The 21,335-nt window shown below is 44.4% G+C and overlaps 1 protein-coding gene across 5 annotated transcripts in view; it reads right to left on the reverse strand.

The window, feature by feature from the left end:
* The window catches only part of PAM (peptidylglycine alpha-amidating monooxygenase), a 184,601-nt gene that overhangs the window by 143,011 nt on the left and 20,255 nt on the right, over positions 1-21,335 (reverse strand). For all 5 annotated transcript variants that reach the window (XM_044275973.1, XM_044275972.1, XM_044275971.1 and 2 more), the window contains exon 3: positions 16,396-16,516. In XM_044275973.1, the coding sequence (XP_044131908.1) occupies positions 16,396-16,516 (121 nt within the window). The remainder of the gene's footprint in view (positions 1-16,395; positions 16,517-21,335) is intronic.

The following is a 21,335-nucleotide window of genomic DNA, read 5'->3' on the forward strand; positions in this document are numbered from 1 at the left end:
TATTTCAAGCCTTTATTTGTTATAATTTGGATGATTATGGTTTATAGCATATAAAACCCCAAAGTCACAATTTTGAGGTACCCTTTGCTCAGGGGGTATGGATTAATTAGATGACTACAGTGTGACACTTTGAGCCTAGAATATGGAACCTTTTCAAAAAATTCACATTTTAAGCTGCATTAATGCAATTCCTTTTAAGTTCCATCACTGAAATAAATGAACTTTTGCACGATATTTAAATTTTTCGAGTTTCACCCACAAGGGTTGGTCACCAAAGGGCAATCGAAGATGTGGTAGTTGTTCCTTTTGTAGGTACAACCCACAGTGGTCTCACATATCCTTTGGAGGTGTCAACCATAAAGTAAACACAATAATTATGTGTACAAGCAATGTGGTCTTTGTTGCTTTTAACATTTCATATATATCTTACTTTCAGTTATGGCTAATCCCTGTTGTTGACGCAGCCTATATTCGCAACACCATGCGATAGTCTACGCCAACATCATGCGCCTAAGTTTGCATGCGTGACGCATAAAAGAGGACGTCTTTTGCACTCAAAGGGTCAACAGTATTGGCCAGATGAAGTGGTGATACGCGAAACGGCCGTCACCACGTTTCTGTGATTGCACTGTTGCTTGTCATTTCCCTCTCTGCACCCAGTAAAATAAATTTTGCATCGAATGGTGAGTGCCGCTTATTAATTTCAACTCTTGGAATAATTTTTGTGCTTTACAAGTCACTGTACCCCATGCCTCCTTCATGCGATTAAAGTGGTGAAGCGAGGATTCGAAGCCGCAGTGCCTCCTTAACCTACGTCTCATTTCAATATATTTAAAGTGTATAAGGGTGCCAAAAAAAAAAAAAAAAAAAAAAAAAAAAAAAAAAAAAAAAAAAAAAATCTGCGACTGAGAATCAGTTCCATTCATTTGAATGGGGAAGCAAGCCTATGGATTTCTGCAAGCTCTATTCAGGTGAATGGAATTGATTTTCAGTTGCAGAATCCTCAGCGTGTGAAGGCACCCTTATGGGCCTGGATTTTTACCGAATGGTGGGTAGGTGTCCAGTACAGCACTTTCCTCCAGCCTGAGATGGTCTCATTAATGTGGGGATATAACAGGGCGGAGAGCCTCGTTCCGTGTCAGTGCCTGGAAGCTGCATGACCTCTGGTAGCCGTGCAAAGCCTGATAAAAGGGGATTTATTTTTGTGTTTGTCACAACTATGTGGATGTGTAAAAAGGGACTAGTGCCCTGTGCTGGATAGAAAATAAAAGCCGTTCGGCCTTTTAACCCCAGAAATTTGTGAAGAGGGTTTACAGATTTACAGGAACACAGATTATTGTGTAAATCTCAACTAGAGCTGTATGTGGTGTGTACCTGTCCAGCAGGGAAGTGAAGCTAAAATATACACACAGATCGCTGGGAGATGGCTAGGCTAGGCAGACAAAGTCCAGGTAGACAACTGACAGCATTACAGCTCGGATAGCAAGGTAGAGCAGACCAGCAGAACCTAGTAGGACCTGAGTTATAAAGCTTCTGCATTCAAGTCCAAGCAGAGAAGAAATCTAGCACTGCAAATAGCATTAAAGAAATAACATCACAGCTTCTTCCACGACCTTTCAAAAGCCAATCATTTATCACACAGAAAACACAAACCCGGCAGGAAATCAATGGAGAAGTTGGATCATAACATGGCCGAAGGATCATCTGTCTTCTCTAGAATACAGAATTACTGGGCCTTGGAAGAGCGCACAGTGTACGCCCCCGTTGCATTCTCTATGTTAACGAGTTCTGCAGAACTAGCCGAACTATTGGGACTTTGTCAGCACTTTGTAATAATACATGCTACAGATACACAAAAAAGAGCATTGGGCTGGTGGGGACCAAGTAAAATACACAATAAGTTTTCTTGGTATAAACATAGCAAAGGAAGTACAATAAGTGGAATTACTAAAGGAGTAAAGAGGCTGGCCAACATTTTCATGTTGGTGGCTTATCCTCAGGATAGGTCATCCATATCTGATCGGTGGGGGTCCCTGGTGTCGGAACCTCCTTAGGCAAATTCCTTTGAATGGGACCGAGCTGCACATAGGCCATGTGACCAATATGGGTGACATCACTGGCCTAGGAAGATGCTTCAGCGCTCACCAGATTGTTGTGGCCTCCTCAAACAGCTCAATATCTCAGACAACCCCTTTATTACGCCACGGAGAACTTCTATCTAAACAAATGCGGGCACAGCCTGCCTCTAACTTCTCCTTTCTAGAACTTGATTTTCCTCAATATTTGGCCAACAAAACTCAGGGGCAAATCAGAACTAAATTTTTTAGTGTCCTCAACAATTGCCTTTGCCCGCGCTTGGCAAAGCATGCTGAGACACAAATGAAGCTTTTTGGTGCTGATGTTGGTGCTTTCCATATGTTATATACAATGGCATGTCTAATGTAGAAAGACACCCAGCTATTTTCTTAGCAAGATAGTCTTTGAATGAGGGATCCTAGGTGAACTGGAAATTGCTCTCAAACAATAAAGCTTATCTGCTGTCTTTAACGTAATCCAGATCTGTTATTCTGGCAGTCAGGCGAAACGCATATCTCACAAGCTGGGAGCCAATTCCATTCATAGCTTTTCTCACCAGGAGCCAATATGATAAGGACCCGTTACTGAAACACTCACATCTAGAAACCGCTCCAAAAATGTCTTACTTATCAGCCTGAAGAATTTTAAAAATGGGATAAGAAAAGACTAACAAAGCAATGCAATAAAAGCAAATGGGATACATTGACATAAAAAGTACTGGATTTCCCACACCATAAGGCCTCATGCACACGACTGTGGTTTGGTTTCGCACCCGAGCCGAATTTCTATGCCAGTCAGATGCGGACCCCTTCACTTCTATGGGGCCGCAAAAGATGCGAACAGCACTCCGTGTGTTGTCCGCATCCACACGTCTGTTCCGCGGCCCAGCAAAAAAACATGGACAAGGATAGGGCTTCCCTATTCAGGGCCAGACATTCCATTCCGCAAAATGCGGAACGCACATGGCTGTGTGCATGAGGCTTAAGTGGAATGGGAACCTGAAGCATACCTTCCAACAGTCCCGGATCCAGCGGGAGAGTCCCGGATTTAAGTGGCTGTCCTGGTACGGGGGAGCTATGTCCCGTTTCTGGCAGCTGTCTGGAAGTAGAAACAGTTGCCTGTGTATTATGATGAAGCAGAGAACCGGCACCAGCTCCCTGCTTCATCATTCCTCCACCCTGCCAGCTCTCCACAACCCTTGTCTGTGTGAAAAGTGGTAAGAGAGCGAGCATGGTGAGCTATTTTAAATTAGTTTCACTCCAGATTTATCACTATGACTTTTTTTAAAAAGTCGCAGAAACTGTTGCAAAGTCACTCCAGTAGGGGACGGTAGGAAAAAAAAAAAAAGAACCGAAGCAGCACTTCTAGACAAAAAGGGTTTGATGTTACTTTTTAAAAAGTGGAAAAAATGGTCACAATCTTACTCTAGTAAAGGGGTGATGTAGAAAGTGGAGTACCATCTCAAGAGTGAAGTGTAAGGGGCCCTCTCAGGGATGGGATGTGCGGGCATGCTGGGAGTTGTAGTTTTGCAACAGCTGGAGGCACACTGGTTGGGAAACACTGATCTATAGGACAGAACGACTGCGGTAACAAACTTTCCTCCTATATTCAGTTTGCTGTGCAAATCAGCATCGATGCATGTGTGATCATCCATCAGGCAGTGGAACATAGGCTTTAGACTTAAAGATGCACCGAATTTATCAAACAATGTGCAACAGTTAAAAAATTTGGCACAAAATACAGTGATGTCTACAGCGAACAGGTAAACAATGAAGGGAAGGCTCCGCTTGCACGAAGCTCAGACTTCTCTTCAAACTGCTGATTTGGGGGGGTCCTAGGTGTCAGAGACCCGATGATCTGATATTGATGACCTATCCTGAGGAAAATATCTCTGATTTAATCCATCCCCTGCTGGCTTCAGATGTGCCACAGTTATTGAGAAGTGTACGTATTGTGCAAGTGCAAAAACAGAAATCTCCACCAGCAAGGAAGTTTGTTGGCATAGATTATATTAAATCTGCCACCTATGCTCACTTGTGACACAAGCATGGCGTGCACCAAACTTTGTGAGTTTTTAAGGCTACTTTCACACTCGCGTTTTGGGCTGATCTGTCATGGATCTGCAAAAACGTATACGTTACAATAATACAACCGCATGCATCCGTCACGAACGGATTTGTTTGTATTATCTGTAACATAGCCAAGACGGATCCGTCATAAACTCCACTGAAAGTCATTGGAGGACGGATCCGTTTTCTATTGTGCCATATTGTGTCAGTGAAAACAAATCCGTCCCCATTGACTTACATTGTGTGTCAGGACAGATCAGTTTGGCTCAGTTTCATCAGACGAACCCCAAAATGCTGCAAGCAGCGTTTTGGTGTCCGCCTCCAGAGCAGAATGGAGACTGATCGGAGACAAACTGATGTATTCTGAGCGGATCATTTTCCATTCAGAATGCATTAGGGAAAAACTGATCCGTTTTGGACAGCGTGCGAGAGCCCTGAAGGATCTCACAAACGGAAACCAAAACGCCAGTGTGAAAGTAGCCTAACACCAGTTTTATGGCATAAAGGGGTTGATGTCAATATGCAGGTGAACTGCAGACAATTAAGGAAGACATACATTTTTGATAGATGATGGGCAACAGAATTCTCTCCCAACGCCTCCTCCCCACTACACATACATGCTCTGCGTGGCCAAGTGTGCACATGTTCTTAATGGGGAGAGGGGAATAAGCCACAACCAGGCACCTCCAGGGCATGTTGAAATCCAACCACCAAATCCTTCTCTCGCCTGGCATCTGCCATCAGGTGAGGGTCAGGAGGTTCTATACAATGGTCGCCAGTCCTGACGAAGATAGCTGGCTGGCCCATCAATAATTTGGTTCTACAGATGGGAGCCCTAGACTCGTCCTCTGCTCTGGATATTGTGGCACGTACTGCAGATTGCTTTCTGCTTCCTTTACCCTACAAGTAATAGTATAAGTACAATAGCGTGGCAGTATCACATTTTCAAGTGCAATTATAATCTTTTACTAGAACAAGCGACTATCAAATAACAGAAAAGGAAATACGTTTGCAAATAACAAAAGGATTATATGGTAAGAAAATGAACACTCCTACACAGGACACTTTAGTCATAAGGTTTCTCAAGACAATCACAAAGGGGTTCCTGGTCAATGAGAAATGCCTACTGAATATTAGATTTCCGAGCCGTCTCTCAAGACTAGGCCTTTATAGAGAATTTGTCACGATTCCCTTTATTCAGGTAATACAAAGTCATACATGAACACAAACACTGGAGAGGGACAGCAGAGGAAATTAAAGGGAACCTGTCACCTCTACTAGGCTACCCTCATGTTCATTGTGTTACCCTAAACATATAAATTACACCTTTAATATAATTTGCAGACAAATTCAATAAGTATTCAGCATTTTTGTATTTCCCGCCTTTAATGCAAATTAACATAAGAGTCATATCTTACTCGTGTGACCGGAGAAGAGTCATATTTTCACGCTCTGACTCATCTCAGCTTAATTTGCATATGTATTTAAATAAAAGCACACAGAGCTATGGGGACTGGGTATTGCGGATGTGCTAGCGGCCATCTAGCAACCCATGTCCTCAGCTCTATACACAAAATCCCGGTGACAGGTTCCCTTTAAAGAGTAACTAAACCTGACAAAAATTTTTATAAGATGCCCCCAACGCCGTAATAAAACTTTTTCTAATATATTCATTTATTTAGTATTTTTATTAGACTTTTCACTACCTAAAGCACACCTGTCCCCTTTAAACTGACATTTCTCTACATTGCTGACTACGGGCATGACATTTTATGAATGGGGCCACAGAAGCAGCGAGTACCCCCCCGGAAGTTTACAAACTCCTGGCATAGCACATGGGTACCCTGTACCCATGTACTATGCCAGGATTAGCTGATCGGAGTGGGCTCCTCTTTCTGCCTGCTCTGCTACCTTTAGCATGCTGCCTGGACTGCCCCTAGTAATGAATCCTATAGCGCCGCCAGTGGCATGCTCAGAGCGGCCAAGGAGAGAAATAGTGGAACATAGCGCCACGGGCTCCCGTGTCCTGCGGCAGTATCCAAGTGCATTACTGTCCTGAGGACAGCAATACAACTGAGTTTAGGAGGGCACCTGCACCCACCAGCGAGGTACATAAGTACCTGGTGCTCTCAGCATAAATTAAAGCCTCATTTACACGTCCGTGTCAGTGCTCAAATCCGTGAGCAGGTGGTCAGTGATGCATCTGTGAAGCTGTCCATTAAGGATCTGTGTGTCTGTGTGCCATCCGTGTTTCACTGACCCTGCACAGCTGAAAAATAATTTTCAAAGCATCTCTTCCTAATGACCCGTGAAACATGGATGCATCCGTAGCTTTCACGGACCCATAGACCATAATGGATGTGATGGATCCCTGAACACGGACAAAATAGAGCAGGCATCCGTGCTAAAAACACAGAGCGCGTCAGATCATTATGTACTCGGCCAGCAGCCATCAGAAGGGCTTAGGTAGGACCCTGCGCATCGGCCCACCTGGAAATTTCCCTTTAGGGTCTATGGTCTGTCCACCCCGGCTGCAGACACATGAATGGCAGTGCGTTTCCCCCCAACTAAAAACGATGGGAGGCAGTTTCTGTGGGCCGCCTGTCAGCTTCCTGGTGCAGAATCCACAATAAATTCAGCCCGCAAAATATTCTGTGTGACCGGCCCTAGTATTCTGTTGCTTAGACAGTGCTCAGCCATAACAGTAAAACTACCTTGTTGAAAAGTGTGTACATGTCCCTAGCCCCACAGGCAGCAATGGATGTGACGCACTGTGTACTTTGATGCTACGATAATTTCTCTGTGGGATCAGAACAGACGATCTAACCTTTGCTCCCCACATCCATCAGGGGGCCGGCAGTTGCAGTTTCACTAGTCATCCTTCCTTGCACCACTTTTGGTAGGTACTAGCCCTTATTATATGTTTGCTGCCAAGCCACCGTACCCGCTAATTGCTGGGTGGCGCCTGTACATGCTGAGGTTTCAGGTCAGATGCAGCCCAGTAATTGGTGGTACCCACAGCTCTGCCGCACGTCCTCCAGACTCCTGGCAGGAGCCACTGTAACAAAACGATCAGTTATTCACTTTACTTTCAGTGGTTCCAATATTATGGCTGACTGGAGTAAAAGCACCGACATATTCCACTGCAATGTACAAAGGTCATCAGTCCCCAGTGAGGCTACAATCTAATTTCCTACAGACACATGCACACACTAGGGAACATTCCGACAGGAAGACAATTAGTCGGGTCCCGGAGGATACATGTAAACCATGGAGAATATACAACCTACATCGTAGTATACAAAACTCCAAACGGACGTGCAAGTTTCATACAAACTCGGGGGATATGGGACTGGTCTGGCATACTTGTGCCACACCGCAGCAGGGCTCTGGTACGCTTTTCCCGATTTATAAAAAGTGAGTATATTCCAGAATCTCTGCAGAGCCTTTGACATATTAGCACCTTATGTCTAAACCTTGCGATTGCTTTTCCCTTTCCCACTGGTGGTTCTTTAAAGGTGCCTTTAGTGATGCCCCCTTCATGCCTCCTGATGCAACTAAGTGACCGCGGGGCCAATTGGTCTTAGGGTTTATGCACATGCACCGACCGTGGGGCCGCCGCATGCGGATCGTGGACCCACTCACTTGAATAGGGTCTGTGATCTGCAACCAACTGTCCGCACCGCAAAAAAGTTGTGCATGTGCTACTTTTCTGCAGTGCGGAGGCACAGACAGAAAACCCATGGAAGCGCTCCCTCCGCACAGCGGACCCATTCAAGTGAATGGGTCCGCATCCATGATACAGGGTGCACACAGACGGTGCCCGTGTATTGTGGACCCGGCAACGGCCGTGGGCATGAGCCCTTACACTGATCCAGTAGTGGTTTTCTTTCTAGCGCTATCTACAATGTGGCTGGATTGTGACGATTTGCTTCTTTTTATTTGTGATCCATTCTCTGTTCTATGGTTGTTTTTACTATTTTAAACTTGATGTTTGTTTTAAATTGGGAAATAAAAATCAGCAATTTCTGTAGAATGCATATTGGTTTGTAAAAAGGTACAAACATTCATCTCGCTTGGTTATCTCAGTGGGAGAAATAATTGCCCACTGGCCACAGGACGGGTTGTGGAAGACCAATCAGAGGCGTTAATATTTTATTAGGCCCCACTGACACTATTTCTATACTGGGTGCGTCCCAGTCTCGCTTATCCTTTTCAGTCGGACCATCACTGGGACCAGAGAGTGCTCCCCTGCAGTGCCTCAGAGCATCACACATTACATAAGGGTAGGCCACATGGGCACAACCATCTCCAGTAGTCTGTTTTGGCAGAGGAACAGCCTACCAGAGTTTGCTGTATCCAGCATAGCCAGATACTGCCACACATCACCAGATGCCCGTTGACTTGATTTGGACCCGACAGACAATGGGCTAATTTCCAGCATAAATGCTGCAGAGGTATTTATCCGTCCGAAAGCCATATTTATGCAGGGAAGTAGCTGGATCTCTGTCGGGTGCCAATATAGTCAATGCCCCTTATGCCGATAAGGTAAACTCCAGTAGTATGTTCCTCTGACAGAACAGACTACCAAAGTTGTTTGCTGCAGACGTGAACCCATCCTAATCTATGCAATGCTCTTCTACAGGCATCTTTATCTAGGCATATCAAGAGAACAATAGAGCTGTCACACTGTCATCCCAATTCTACACCTACTAGTAGCATGAGGATTGCCCTGCAGATAACATCTTCCTTTCATAGCAGCAGTAAACTGGCAATGGATTACTTATTTACATAGTGGCTATTATGTGTTGACTGCTACAGAATGACATTTTGCATTTCATTTTCAATGAAATAAAAATGAAAATGAAATGAAAAAAAAAAAAAACACAGCCAAAAATTCCAAAAAGAAATGTTTTCTATGAATATCGGGGCCCGATTATAATAGCCGTATGCCCGTTTTCTGGTTTAGATAAGTTGCAAGTGCAGTTTGCAAGAACATTTCCAACTTGTTAGGAACGGTGCAGGAAACTGGTGCACGTTACACCAGAAATCTACTCCAGTTCCTGGCTGGGGCAGCTTTCAGTTCTGGTCCACTGGCCGCAGAAGATGCAACAAACGTATTAAGAAGTGTCCACCTTTTAGTAAACTGGTTGGCTCTTACTCCAGGGTTTTCTTTTTACTGTGAAATACCAGTCTTTGGTAAAAAGACCCCAATAAGTTTAATAAAATATCCCTTTCTGATGGTAGTGTCCCTTAAAGGGAACAAGTGCCAGGCTCTGTATGGTAGCCTCAAACCAACACCAGCAAATAGGGATGTTGGGGGTCATAAACTATTCTGAAATACGCCTAAATTAGGTGTATTTCAGGTGCAGATTAGTTGCGCCACCATCTGCGACTTCGCCCTGCTTAAGCCAGGTCTAAAATTGTGGGCGGGGGAAGGGGGCGGGCCGGCGAGCCCTGTTTTAGGCGTAGAAAATAATCTAAATGTAAGACAGCAAGGAAGCGGTCTTTACATTTAGAATTGGCACTGGATGCGCCAAAGTTATAGAGAGATCTCAGACTCTACACAACTTCGGCAGATCCACTGACAGCTATGGTCTAAAATGCCGGTCTTAATGAATGTGGCCCTTTGCTACAAGAAGAAGCCTTCCCTTTCGCATAACCCTCATAATAATGGGATCCAATAAATACACCATAATAAAAAAAACCAAGAGCAGCACAGATGCACAGCGAGCAGAGTTTAAACGTAGCCCGTCAACATGAAAAATACGTTTCAATCAGGCCGTATTTAAGTTATCTGGAAGAATTACTGTGCCACTTAATCACTGCACAAGACATTGCATGCCTGGTGTAGCATGAAAAGATTGTGGGGCCCAATTAAAGAAGCTCCTGCGTGCAGACTCCTAATGTTCTTCATACATTTATTGTGCGGAGCTTGAAGGTCTACAGGGAAACGAATGAGCCTCCAGTTTCCTTTCCCTCACTAATGGGATCCCTTTTATTTCCTCAACAGAAAAAAAAAAACTTCCATCTGCAACAATGAGTCATCACGTACTGCAGCATGACAACAGCCCTCATCCTCCGCAGCCTTCATAGGTGCAGGAAGGGTTAGGAAACCATACATTTACCCCTCTTATAGGACACAAGGGTTAAAAAGCAACGCACGTGTAGCACAAAAGCCCTATTATCATACTTATGGGATGACGTGGAATTTAGATTGTAAGCCCCAGTGGGGACAAGCTCTGTACAGCGCTGTGGAATATGTTGGCGCTATATAAATAAGAAATAAACATTTTGAGCAGAGTACTAATATTATGTTTTTTAATCAAAAAGTGTTACTAACTCCTTGGTGTACAATGACCACCCCTCGCTATCATTCAGGGGTAATAATACCCCGCTAGGTCGAAGTCAGGCTAGTTTCACATCTCCGGCAGGCAGGTTATTCTCTCCCGGAATTCTCTGGATCCGGCACTGCCGGATGCAAACATCTGGCCATTATGCTGAGAATCGGCCGGACAGAAACCGATGCCCGCTGTGGTTTGTGTCTGGCCGATTCCTGGCACTCTCAATGCCGGAGATGTGAAGCTAGCCTTACAGTCCATGGGGGAGATTTAGCTAGACCGGAGCTTTTCTTGATATCCTCTGTGCTGCCGGAGGACACACCTAACATGACAACAGTTCAGAGTTGGCTTCATTTGCGCCAGCATAAACGGAGATAGATCTGTCGGGGAGACGGACCACGCCCCCTTTAGGAAAAGTGGCGAGGGTGGTATAAAATCAGAGCGATGCGACAGTTTTAAAAAAAAAAAAGCCGCAAACACATAGGGGGAGATTTACTAAGCATGTTGCACCAGAATTATGTCCTAAAATGCCCCAAAATAAATGGCATTTTGAGTTCCACCCAATATCTCAACTGTTTTCTCCAGAATTGTGACTGCAAAGAAAGCATCACTCCAGAAATGAGTTATAAATGTCAAAGTGGGCAGGGCTATCAAACTGGCGCATATTACGCCTCATTTATCATCCTCTTATGGGCAGAAATGGCTCAAATTGTTGCAGACAATGAAGCCAGATTATGTGGTGGTGTTTTGTGTGAAAAGTCGCATTTATGGATGGGAACAAGCGATAGGCAAGTAATAAAACAGGATGCAATTTTTTTTTTCTAATATGCTCTAAACAGCAGGGTTTTGTCAAATAAAAGAACAAAAACGACCCAAGTGTGAAACAAAAGTTGCAATTTACCAGTGGAAATGTCGCAAATATGCTTCAAAAGTCACAATTATGTTTCAAAAGTCTCAAGTGTAGTCTGGCAGGGGGGTGGCTAAAATGGCGCATTTTGGTGTTAAAATGTTGCAAATAAAAGAGAAATAGGCGGATAACCAAGTTGACATTTTAGAAGCGGTGTGCGCCTTTTGATATACGAGGTGAAACAAATCACCACTTTTGATTTGTAACTTAACCACTTCAGCCCCGCTAGCTGAAACCCCCTTCATGACCAGAGCACTTTTTACACTTCGGCACTACACTCCTTTCACCGTTTATCGCTCGGTCATGCAACTTACCACCCAAATGAATTTTACCTCCTTTTCTTCTCACTAATGGAGCTTTCATTTGGTGGTATTTTATTGCTGCTGACATTTTTAATTTTTTTGTTAATTAATCGAAATGTAATGATTTTTTTGCAAAAAAAAATATGACATTTTTCACTTTCAGCTGTAAAATTTTGCAAAGAAACGACATCCATATATAAATTTTTCGCTAAATTTATAGTTCTACATGTCTTTGATAAAAAAAAAAAAAGTTTGGGCAAAAAAAAAAATGGTTTGGGTAAAAGTTATAGCGTTTACAAACTATGGTACAAAAATGTGAATTTCCGCTTTTTGAAGCAGCTCTGACTTTCTGAGCACCTGTCATGTTTCCTGAGGTTCTACAATGCCCAGACAGTAGAAAAACCCCACAAATGACCCCATTTCGGAAAGTAGACACCCTAAGGTATTCGCTGATGGGCATAGTGAGTTCATAGAACTTTTTATTTTTTGTCACAAGTTAGCGGAAAATGATGATTTTTTATTTTTATTTTTTTCTTACAAAGTCTCATATTCCACTAACTTGCGACAAAAAATAAAAAATTCTAGGAACTCGCCATGCCCCTCACGGAATACCTTGGGGTGTCTTCTTTCCAAAATGGGGTCACTTGTGGGGTAGTTATACTGCCCTGGCAATTTAGAGGCCCAAATGTGTGAGAAGAACTTTGCAATCGAAATGTGTAAAAAATGACATGTGAAATCCGAAAGGTGCACTTTGGAATATGTGCCCCTTTGCCCACCTTGGCTGCAAAAAAGTGTCACACATCTGGTATCGCCGTACTCAGGAGAAGTTGGGGAATGTGTTTTGGGGTGTCATTTTACATATACCCATGCTGGGTGAGAGAAATATCTTGGCAAAAGACAACTTTTCCAATTTTTTTATACAAAGTTGGCATTTGACCAAGATATTTTTCTCACCCAGCATGGGTATATGTAAAATGACACCCCAAAATACATTCCCCAACTTCTCCTGAGTACGGCGATACCAGATGTGTGACACTTTTTTGCAGCCTAGATGCGCAAAGGGGCCCAAATTTCTTTTAGGAGGGCATTTTTAGACATTTGGATCCCAGACTTCTCACGCTTTAGGGCCCCTAAAATGCCAGGGCAGTATAAATACCCCACATGTGACCCCACTTTGGAAAGAAGACACCCCAAGGTATTCAATGAGGGGCATGGCGAGTTCCTAGAATTTTATTTTTTTTTTGCATAAGTTAGCGGATATTGATTTTTTTTTTGTTTTTCTCTCACAAAGTCTCACTTTCCGCTAACTTAGGACAAAAATTTAAATCTTTCATGGACTCAATATGCCCCTCACGGAATACCTTGGGGTGTCTTCTTTCCGAAATGGGGTCACATGTGGGGTATTTATACTGCCCTGGCTTTTTAGGGGCCCTAAAGCGTGAGAAGAAGTCTGGAATATAAATGTCTAAAAATGTTTACGCATTTGGATTCCGTGAGGGGTATGGTGAGATCATGTGAGATTTTATTTTTTGACACAAGTTAGTAGAATATGAGACTTAGTAAGAAAAACAAAACAAAAACAAAACAAAAAATTTCCGCTAACTTGTGCCAAAAAAAATGTCTGAATGGAGCCTTACAGGGGGGTGATCAATGACAGGGGGGTGATCACCCATATAGACTCCCTGATCACCCCCCTGTCATTGATCACCCCCCTGGTAAGGCTCCATTCAGACGTCCGCATGATTTTTACGGATCCATGGATACATGGATTGGATCCACAAAACACATGTGGACGTCTGAATGGAGCCTTACAGGGGGGTTATCAATGACAGGGGTGATCAGGGTGATCACCCCCCTGTCACTGATCACCCCCCCTGTAAGGCTCCATTCAGACGTCCGCATGATTTTTACGGATCCATGGATACATGGATCGGATCCACAAAACACATGCGGACGTCTGAATGGAGCCTTACAGGGGGGTGATCAATGACAGGGGGGTGATCAGGGAGGGTATATGGGTGATCACCCGCCTGTCATTGATCACCCCCTGTAAGGCTCCATTCAGACGTCCGCATGTGTTTTGTGGATCCGATCCATGTATCCATGGATCCGTAAAAATCATGCGGACGTCTGAATGGAGCCTTACAGGGGGGTGATCAATGACAGGGGGGTGATCAATGACAGGGGGTGATCAGGGAGTGTATATGGGTGATCACCCGCCTGTCATTGATCACCCCCCTGTAAGGCTCCATTCAGACGTCCGTATGCGTTTTGCGGATCCGATCCATGTATCCGTGGATCCGTAAAAATCATACGGACGTCTGAACGGAGCCCGACAGGGGGGTGATCAATGACAGGGGGTGATCAGGGAGTTTATATGGGGTGATCATGGGTGATCATTGGTTTATAAGGGGTTAATAAGTGACGGGGGGGGGGGGGGGTGTAGTGTAGTGTGGTGTTTGGTGCGACTGTACTGAGCTACCCGAGTCCTCTGGTGGTCGATCCTAAAAGGGACCACCAGAGGACCAGGTAGGAGGTATATTAGACGCTGTTATGAAAACAGCGTCTAATATACCTGTTAGGGGTTAAAAAATTCGGATCTCCAGCCTGCCAGCGAGCGATCGCCGCTGGCAGGCTGGAGATCCACTCGCTTACCTTCCGTTCCTGTGTGCGCGCGTTCACAGGAAATCCCGGCCCTCGCGAGATGACGCGTATATGCGTCGTCGTGCGCAGGGCTGCCACCTCCGGACCGCACATCTGCGTTAGGCGGTCCGGAGGCGGTTAAAAGGGAACCTGTCACCGGGATTTTGTGTATAGAGCTGAGGACATGGGTTGCTAGATCGCCGCTAGCACATCCGCAATACCCAGTCCCTATAGCTCTGTGTGCTTTTATTGTGTAAAATAAATGATTTGATACATATGCAAATTAACCTGAGACGAGTCCTGTCCCTGACTCTTCTCACGTACAGGACTCATCTCAGGTTAATTTGCATATGTATCAAATGTTTTTTTTTTTACACAATAAAAGCACACAGAGCTATGGGGACTGGGTATTGCGGATGTGCTAGCGGCGATCTAGCAACCCATGTCCTCAGCTCTATACACAAAATCCCGGTGACAGGTTCCCTTTAAGTATTTTTTGGGCATAATTACGCAGTTATTGATGAATGCCCCCCACTGTCTTTTCAGGTGCAAGCAAGATGATAAATCTCTCTTCATAACTACAAAGTGGAAGGAATGTGCAGTAATACTATCAATGACCAGTGAATTACACTGTAGTTCCGGGCTGCCCATGACTTACATTGCTCACAAACAAGGGATACAGTACAGGAGATCTTTTCTGAATTAGGTTATATACCAGGGGATTTGGAACAGGTATGTTTGATGCACCGATTTCCCCATAATAGTGACCGTAGTCACAGTTAAAGGGGTTATCACATGATTGATACAAAAAAAAAAAAAAAAAAATCAGGCATCATATAGCTCAGGAATGGCCAACCTGAGGCTCTCCAGATGTTGCAAAACTACAACTCCCAGCATGCCCAGACTGCCAACTGCTATCAGCCTACAGCAGGGTATGGTGGGAATTGTAGTTTTACAACAGCTGGAGAGCCACAGGTTGGCCATGCCTGATATGGCACATGACCGTCTCTTTCTAACAAAGCCAGAACCAGATGTGTACTTCACATGGATCCAGAGCTCTCACCATTTATGGCTCTGCTAGACTTTCTTTAAGCTGGCACCTCAGGGGCAGGTCCTTTCTTGGTGGAATGCATACTTTACGTTGCTGCTCTCTCCCTGTTATTGTCACAGCTTACAACAGTAGATATGGCTCGTGACAGCTTAAGGATAGAACATGTGCGACCACCTCAGTACATGGATGTGCACGACTACACTACATTACTATACAGATTAAACACCAGGGGGCACCATTAAAATGAAGTAAAGAGAATATCTCACGACTGAAGCATTTTTGTAATAAAGTAAATTACAAAAGTAAGTATCCTTTGTACTTAACTATATTAAAATAACATTTATTGGTGGCACAACCAAATAGGTTGGCTGGCTAATCAGAGACAACCCCCTTTCAGAATGCTGCCCAATCCCAAGGGTGATCAGCTGCTCCCTGAACCCCTAGCAAACAGCCAGACAGGCAATTGCCCAGCATGGAAAATGTAGTATTACATGGCAGCCACTCAGATGAATGGCAATCCATAAAATACAAGAATAGCTCAAAATGGAAGCTCCGAGCAGCGCACTTTTGGCTCATATAAGGGGTGCCGGGCAGAGGAGCCCTGCTTGTTGACGTCCATGTACCCTAATGTGTTAAAGCCACCAAAACAACAGCCTGGTGGCCTAACTGGTCCTGACTCCAGTGGGTCACAAACTACTTTGGTCTCACAAGGTATGAAATATAGTTTAGCATATTATGAATGCATTTTAAAGTGGTTTTTATGCTGCCAATGGCAGTTGGTTACAATAGGTTTATACATAATAGGTCAAACAAAACACCAAAGGAAGGGAGCTTCTAAAATGATCTGGATGCAAACAAGACCACCACTGCACAAGGGCCCGTACAATGCGACTTACCAGCTGTGGTTGAACGGTCACAACGCTAACAACTTTTCCGCCGAGCTCGGGTCACAAGGGATTAGACACTATAACCAGACCATCATACACACATTTGGCAGTCTACTCACCTCTGTTGGCGTTACCCCTGGCATTCGTATATCCAGAGTAAAATCCGATGAGTCTGGTGAAGTAACAGGCCTTGTTGGTCCTGAGCATCCATTCGAAAGGGAACTGGGTGATTCCTGATGCCTTTGGAAAGAAAATCAGAACTGTAAGAACCTGAGTAATCACCAATACTGTTTGAACAAATGGAAATAAATAAATAACCAACATACAGTACAGGTGACCCACACAAGAAACAAAGTGAGAATGGTAAGTCAAGTCCGCAGTTTACCAAAACACGTCAAAGTTTCATTACAGGTCTGCTTATAATGACACTCATTAAAAAGGCTATTCCGCAAATATAAGTTATTATAAAATAATATAAAATAGAAATGTTGTTATGGACAGAGGTGAGAAAAATACAGGGCCTCCATCTGGGACCACTGCCAGCAAACTCAATCTGCTATCTATCTGCCCGCACCACTCAGTTGTCTGCTTAAGGCTATGCATAGATGTTCACCAGTGCCCACTGCAAAGCCAGCTGGACTTAGTTACCTGTGAGTCCGCCCCTGGTAGCCAACAAACCAAGGAGTAGCAGGAGAGTAGAACAAGCCTGGAGAGTCTGAGCCAGGAGAGTCAGTAGAAGCCAAAACAGTAGACAAGGAGCTAATCCAGAAGCAAGCCAGGGAGTCAAGGCCAGCTGAATTAGTAGAAGCCTAATCAATAGACAAAGAGTAAATTCTGAAACAAGCCAAGGCCAATACGCTGGAAGGTCCAAGAGAAATGCAGCACTTTCAGTGAAGAACGAACAAACTAGAGCCACAGTCACTGACAAGCAGTAGGTACCTGACTTAAAGTGGTTACGGTATGTCATGATTGATGTAAGAAACGAAAATCAGACATCCAACCTTTTTCTAACAAAGCTTGAAAGAGCCCTGTGCCCCACATAAATCCAGAGGATCTCCCCATATATTGCTTTAATTCTTCTGCTATATTTATTTCAGGCTGGCAGCTCGGGGGGGGGGGGGGGGGGGGGGGGGGTCCTTTGTGCTGTAACTCTTTCCCTGTAATTGCCACAGCTTCTAACAGAAGATATGGCTGGTGACAGTTGACATGAGCGTGTGCGACCACCTCAGTAAGGTGGACGGAGAAATATAAAAAAATTTAATTACATGTAGTTCCAAAAGTATTCAGATGAAGGGACTCTTAACTTTGACATAGGTAGAATATTTTTTGTGGGACAACCACTTTAAACTCCACACTTAGCTTTAGGATTGGATGCAGAGTCAGGACCCGACTGCCCTCGCATCCGCACTTACTGATGGCATGGTATGGCAACCCTCCTGGAACAGCGGTGTGTCTGATGCATGCCTCGTTCCAGATCTCTCCCAGCACTGCTGTGTTGATAGGAGTGAAGACTACTGGGAAGAGAAGTAGCCAGAGCTGGGATGTGGCTGGGTAATTTCCTGACATATGGATACAATTTGGTGGGAGAAGAATTGCCAACTTATTTTTGCCACTGCAGCCAGTCAGTTTCAACCAAGGGACTGCATCTAAAAGCCGAGTAGAGGCAATACATTGCATGGCCTGTACATGGCCATCTGAGCTGTGCTGGGGGAGCTGACAGCAGCCGAAGGAGCACAAGCTAGGCAGAGGAAGACAACCCTTTCTTTCTAGACATTGTTCAGCATCTCAGCACCCATAACCCCACCAATCACCATGCAACCTGTGCCATAGGCAGGAGGTGGTTCAGTAGGTTCATATACAGACAGGTCCATGTGAATATATTCTGCTGCAACAGCCAAGTACAGACATAACTTGAGAGATGTGGCAGCCAATCGCAACTGAGGCAATTAAGTGGTCCCCCTCCGTCACTCCTATTCCGACACAGTTGGACCACCAGGCCTGCCACATCTGTCAGCCTATTTGGTAATAATGGAATATATTTTAAAAGCATTTAGAACAGCGAACTAAACTCTTTCTTATAAATTCTGTATATGCAAAACAGTATTATAAAATATATAATATTATATATATATATATATATATATATATATATATATATATATATATATATATATATATATATTTGGTAGAGCCAACATAAACAGCAAAGAATCCAAAATATTAGGTGCCAGGAACAAAGTTTTCTGTGTAGTGGCTTTTTGGCTCCCAGTTTGCAGATACGTATGTCACACTGCTTAGGATGAGCCACAGTGAGGTCTGTGACATGATAATCATCTATGTCCGCTGCTCGTCAGCAATACTAACACAATGAGGTCTACACCAACTTCTCAGCAAGTGACTAGTCCGTTGCTAATGGGGCTCATAAGTATTTGTGAGCCAGTTTGGATGAGGTTCATCTATGTAACGTGTAAGGGCTCATGTACACGACCATTGTTGTTTTGCAGTCCGTTTTTCACGGACCTGTTGTTCCGCATCGGAGTTTTTTTTTTCTCCGATTTAAGTCCTCCTCCGTTGGACATGGAAAAAGTAACTTATTAATCACCAAACACATGAGCAACATGGGCTGGGCATTTCTACAGTATGGATCCGCAAAATACGGATGAAATACAGATGACATACAGATGTGTTCCGTGTGCGTTCCGTATTTTTTGTGGACCCATTGACCTGAATGGGACCTCAGACCATGATTTGCAGACAATAATAGGACATGCACTACTTTTTTGCGGAATGGAAATACGGAAATGGAATGCACACAGAATACCTTCCGTTGTTGAAGTGAATGGTTCCGCATACGGTCCGCAAAAAAAAAAAAAAAAAAAGGAACGGAAGCGGAAAGAAAATACGTTCGTGTGCATGAGCCCTAAGGCTGCGTTCACATCTCCGTTAGAGAAGATCAGGCAAAAATGTCACTGTCAAACGGACAAAAACTGTTGCATGCAGTGGTATTTGCCCAGTCGGCACTTATACTGGAAAGTGACCGGATCACAGTCTGATCCCATTCCAGTCCATAAGGATCCGGCGATGATCTGCTGAATCTGGCAATGCTGGATCCGGTGAACGCCAGCAAACTAGATGTTTCCTAGCTCTCCTCGATGGTAGATGTTGGGGAACGAAGGATTGGGCATGTTGAATTCCAACATGCCTGATACATTTCTTCATACGAGATCCGTCACAGCCAGAAGTATCTATAGCAGCAGCTTTTTCCCCCTTTTTCCCAGAGCACGTGAACACTTAGGCCAAACCCTTTTGCATGTGTGTGGAGGAGTCCGGAGGAACAGCTGTTGGCCAAACAATGCCCGGTAAATGACCATGCAGTTTTCCCACTGGAATCAAAGGGAGGTGGACTGCATGCATTTTCTGCGGGATTCCTAAATCCAAGCCAAAAAACTCACTGTGCACTTAGCATAATACAGACTAGATCTAAACCCGGGCTGGACAAACGCAGGGAACCAGGTAGCCAATGCGCTTAGAAATTTGATGCTGGCCCCTAACTTTCTGATACATATGGTTAAAAATCAGTCTATTTTACAGACAGTCCCTCCTGAGTTCTGTCGGCTCATGTCAGGTCTTATCTCTGATCTCCTGAACTCATAAACCCTCATTTAAAAGGGCTTCTGTCATCAGGAACATTGTTAATAAACTGGATGGCTTTAGACATGTTCTGATGTTAACGCAAAAACACAAATGCAATCGCACTCTGCAACCAGCACTCTGCCCTGCCTCTATGTTGAATAAGGCATTAGTGTACATTTTGGCCAAAGCGTAATAAGCCACTCACCACGTCAAGGTCGCCTCCATGAGTGGTCCCTAACACTAGTTCCTACCTGTTATGGGCCATGACAGCCACACAAAGTCCAGGGAGCGCAGGTACAGCATGCACGCCAAGCACAATCTGCTTTTAACCCCGTCCGGTGCCATAACAGCTTCCATCGGATCCAGGGATGCAAGTACCAACATGCATGCTGAGCCCACTATATACTTCTCCTGGAGCCAAATGGCTACTGGTAGGCGCTATAAAAGCAGACTCAGTTTTATACTGACTTTAAAACCATGTTCTGATGTTTGCTGAAGCTAATAGTCTTTGTCCCTTCTTTCTATGCGCCTCAGTTTTTGTGAAAAATGAACTTTTAGGTTATGCAAATGAGCCTCTAGGAGCAATGGGTGTGTTGCCCCTACTCCTAGACGCTCTGTTCTCCCTCCTCTGGCCGCGTCCTCATCATGTTGATTGACAGGGCCAGTCTTCACATCATCCTATCTGGCCCTGTGTAACGTAATCTGAGGTGAATAGACAGATAGATCTCATATTCTCCTAAACTTACATTATCAATAGCCAATTATATAGCAGTAGCTAATTGATCTATTAAGCAAATGCAAATGGTGCCTCTAGATGCCAGCCTGTCTGAAGACTAGGTAAGACACTCCACATTCTCAGAGGAAGCCCCCATTTAGCACTGGCATGCTAATTGCAAACCATTTGGGCATCCTAATGAAGACCTGGGAGGGGGATACTTAAAATGCACAGCCACCCTAGACATGTTGGCTGCTAGGTGGTCTAACCCATTCAGTAGATGAATGAAATAATATCAGAAGCCATAACTCCGACCTCATGGCACCCACAGCCTCAGAACCCTAATAATTGTGTTCAGCCTGACATTGGCTTCGGGCAGAGTCTATGCACGCCATACTGGACGGGAGGCATTTCTCAGTATTCAGGATCTGGCCTTCTGGAAATCATAACTCAATCATATTTGGTGTCAGTATGACCGGGACAAAGCGACTCAGATTCGCCGTGATTCATATTGCCACCTCGGTTAGTCTTCTGGCAAGGTGGGGCAGAAACCAGAATATCAGACGTCCCAGAAGGCCGGACCGAAAGGAGGGAGGTTCCCTCACAGCCCACCCCTCAGCTGAGGGGGGGATAAAAATGGGTGTTTGGGAACAGGTAATGGTCAGCCATTTTGGCAATCCACATCGTTTGGAGTGACTGCCCAAATCTTCA

The sequence above is a fragment of the Bufo gargarizans genome, chromosome 1, assembly GCF_014858855.1.
Source record: "Bufo gargarizans isolate SCDJY-AF-19 chromosome 1, ASM1485885v1, whole genome shotgun sequence".
Classification (NCBI taxonomy): Eukaryota; Metazoa; Chordata; class Amphibia; order Anura; family Bufonidae; genus Bufo; species Bufo gargarizans.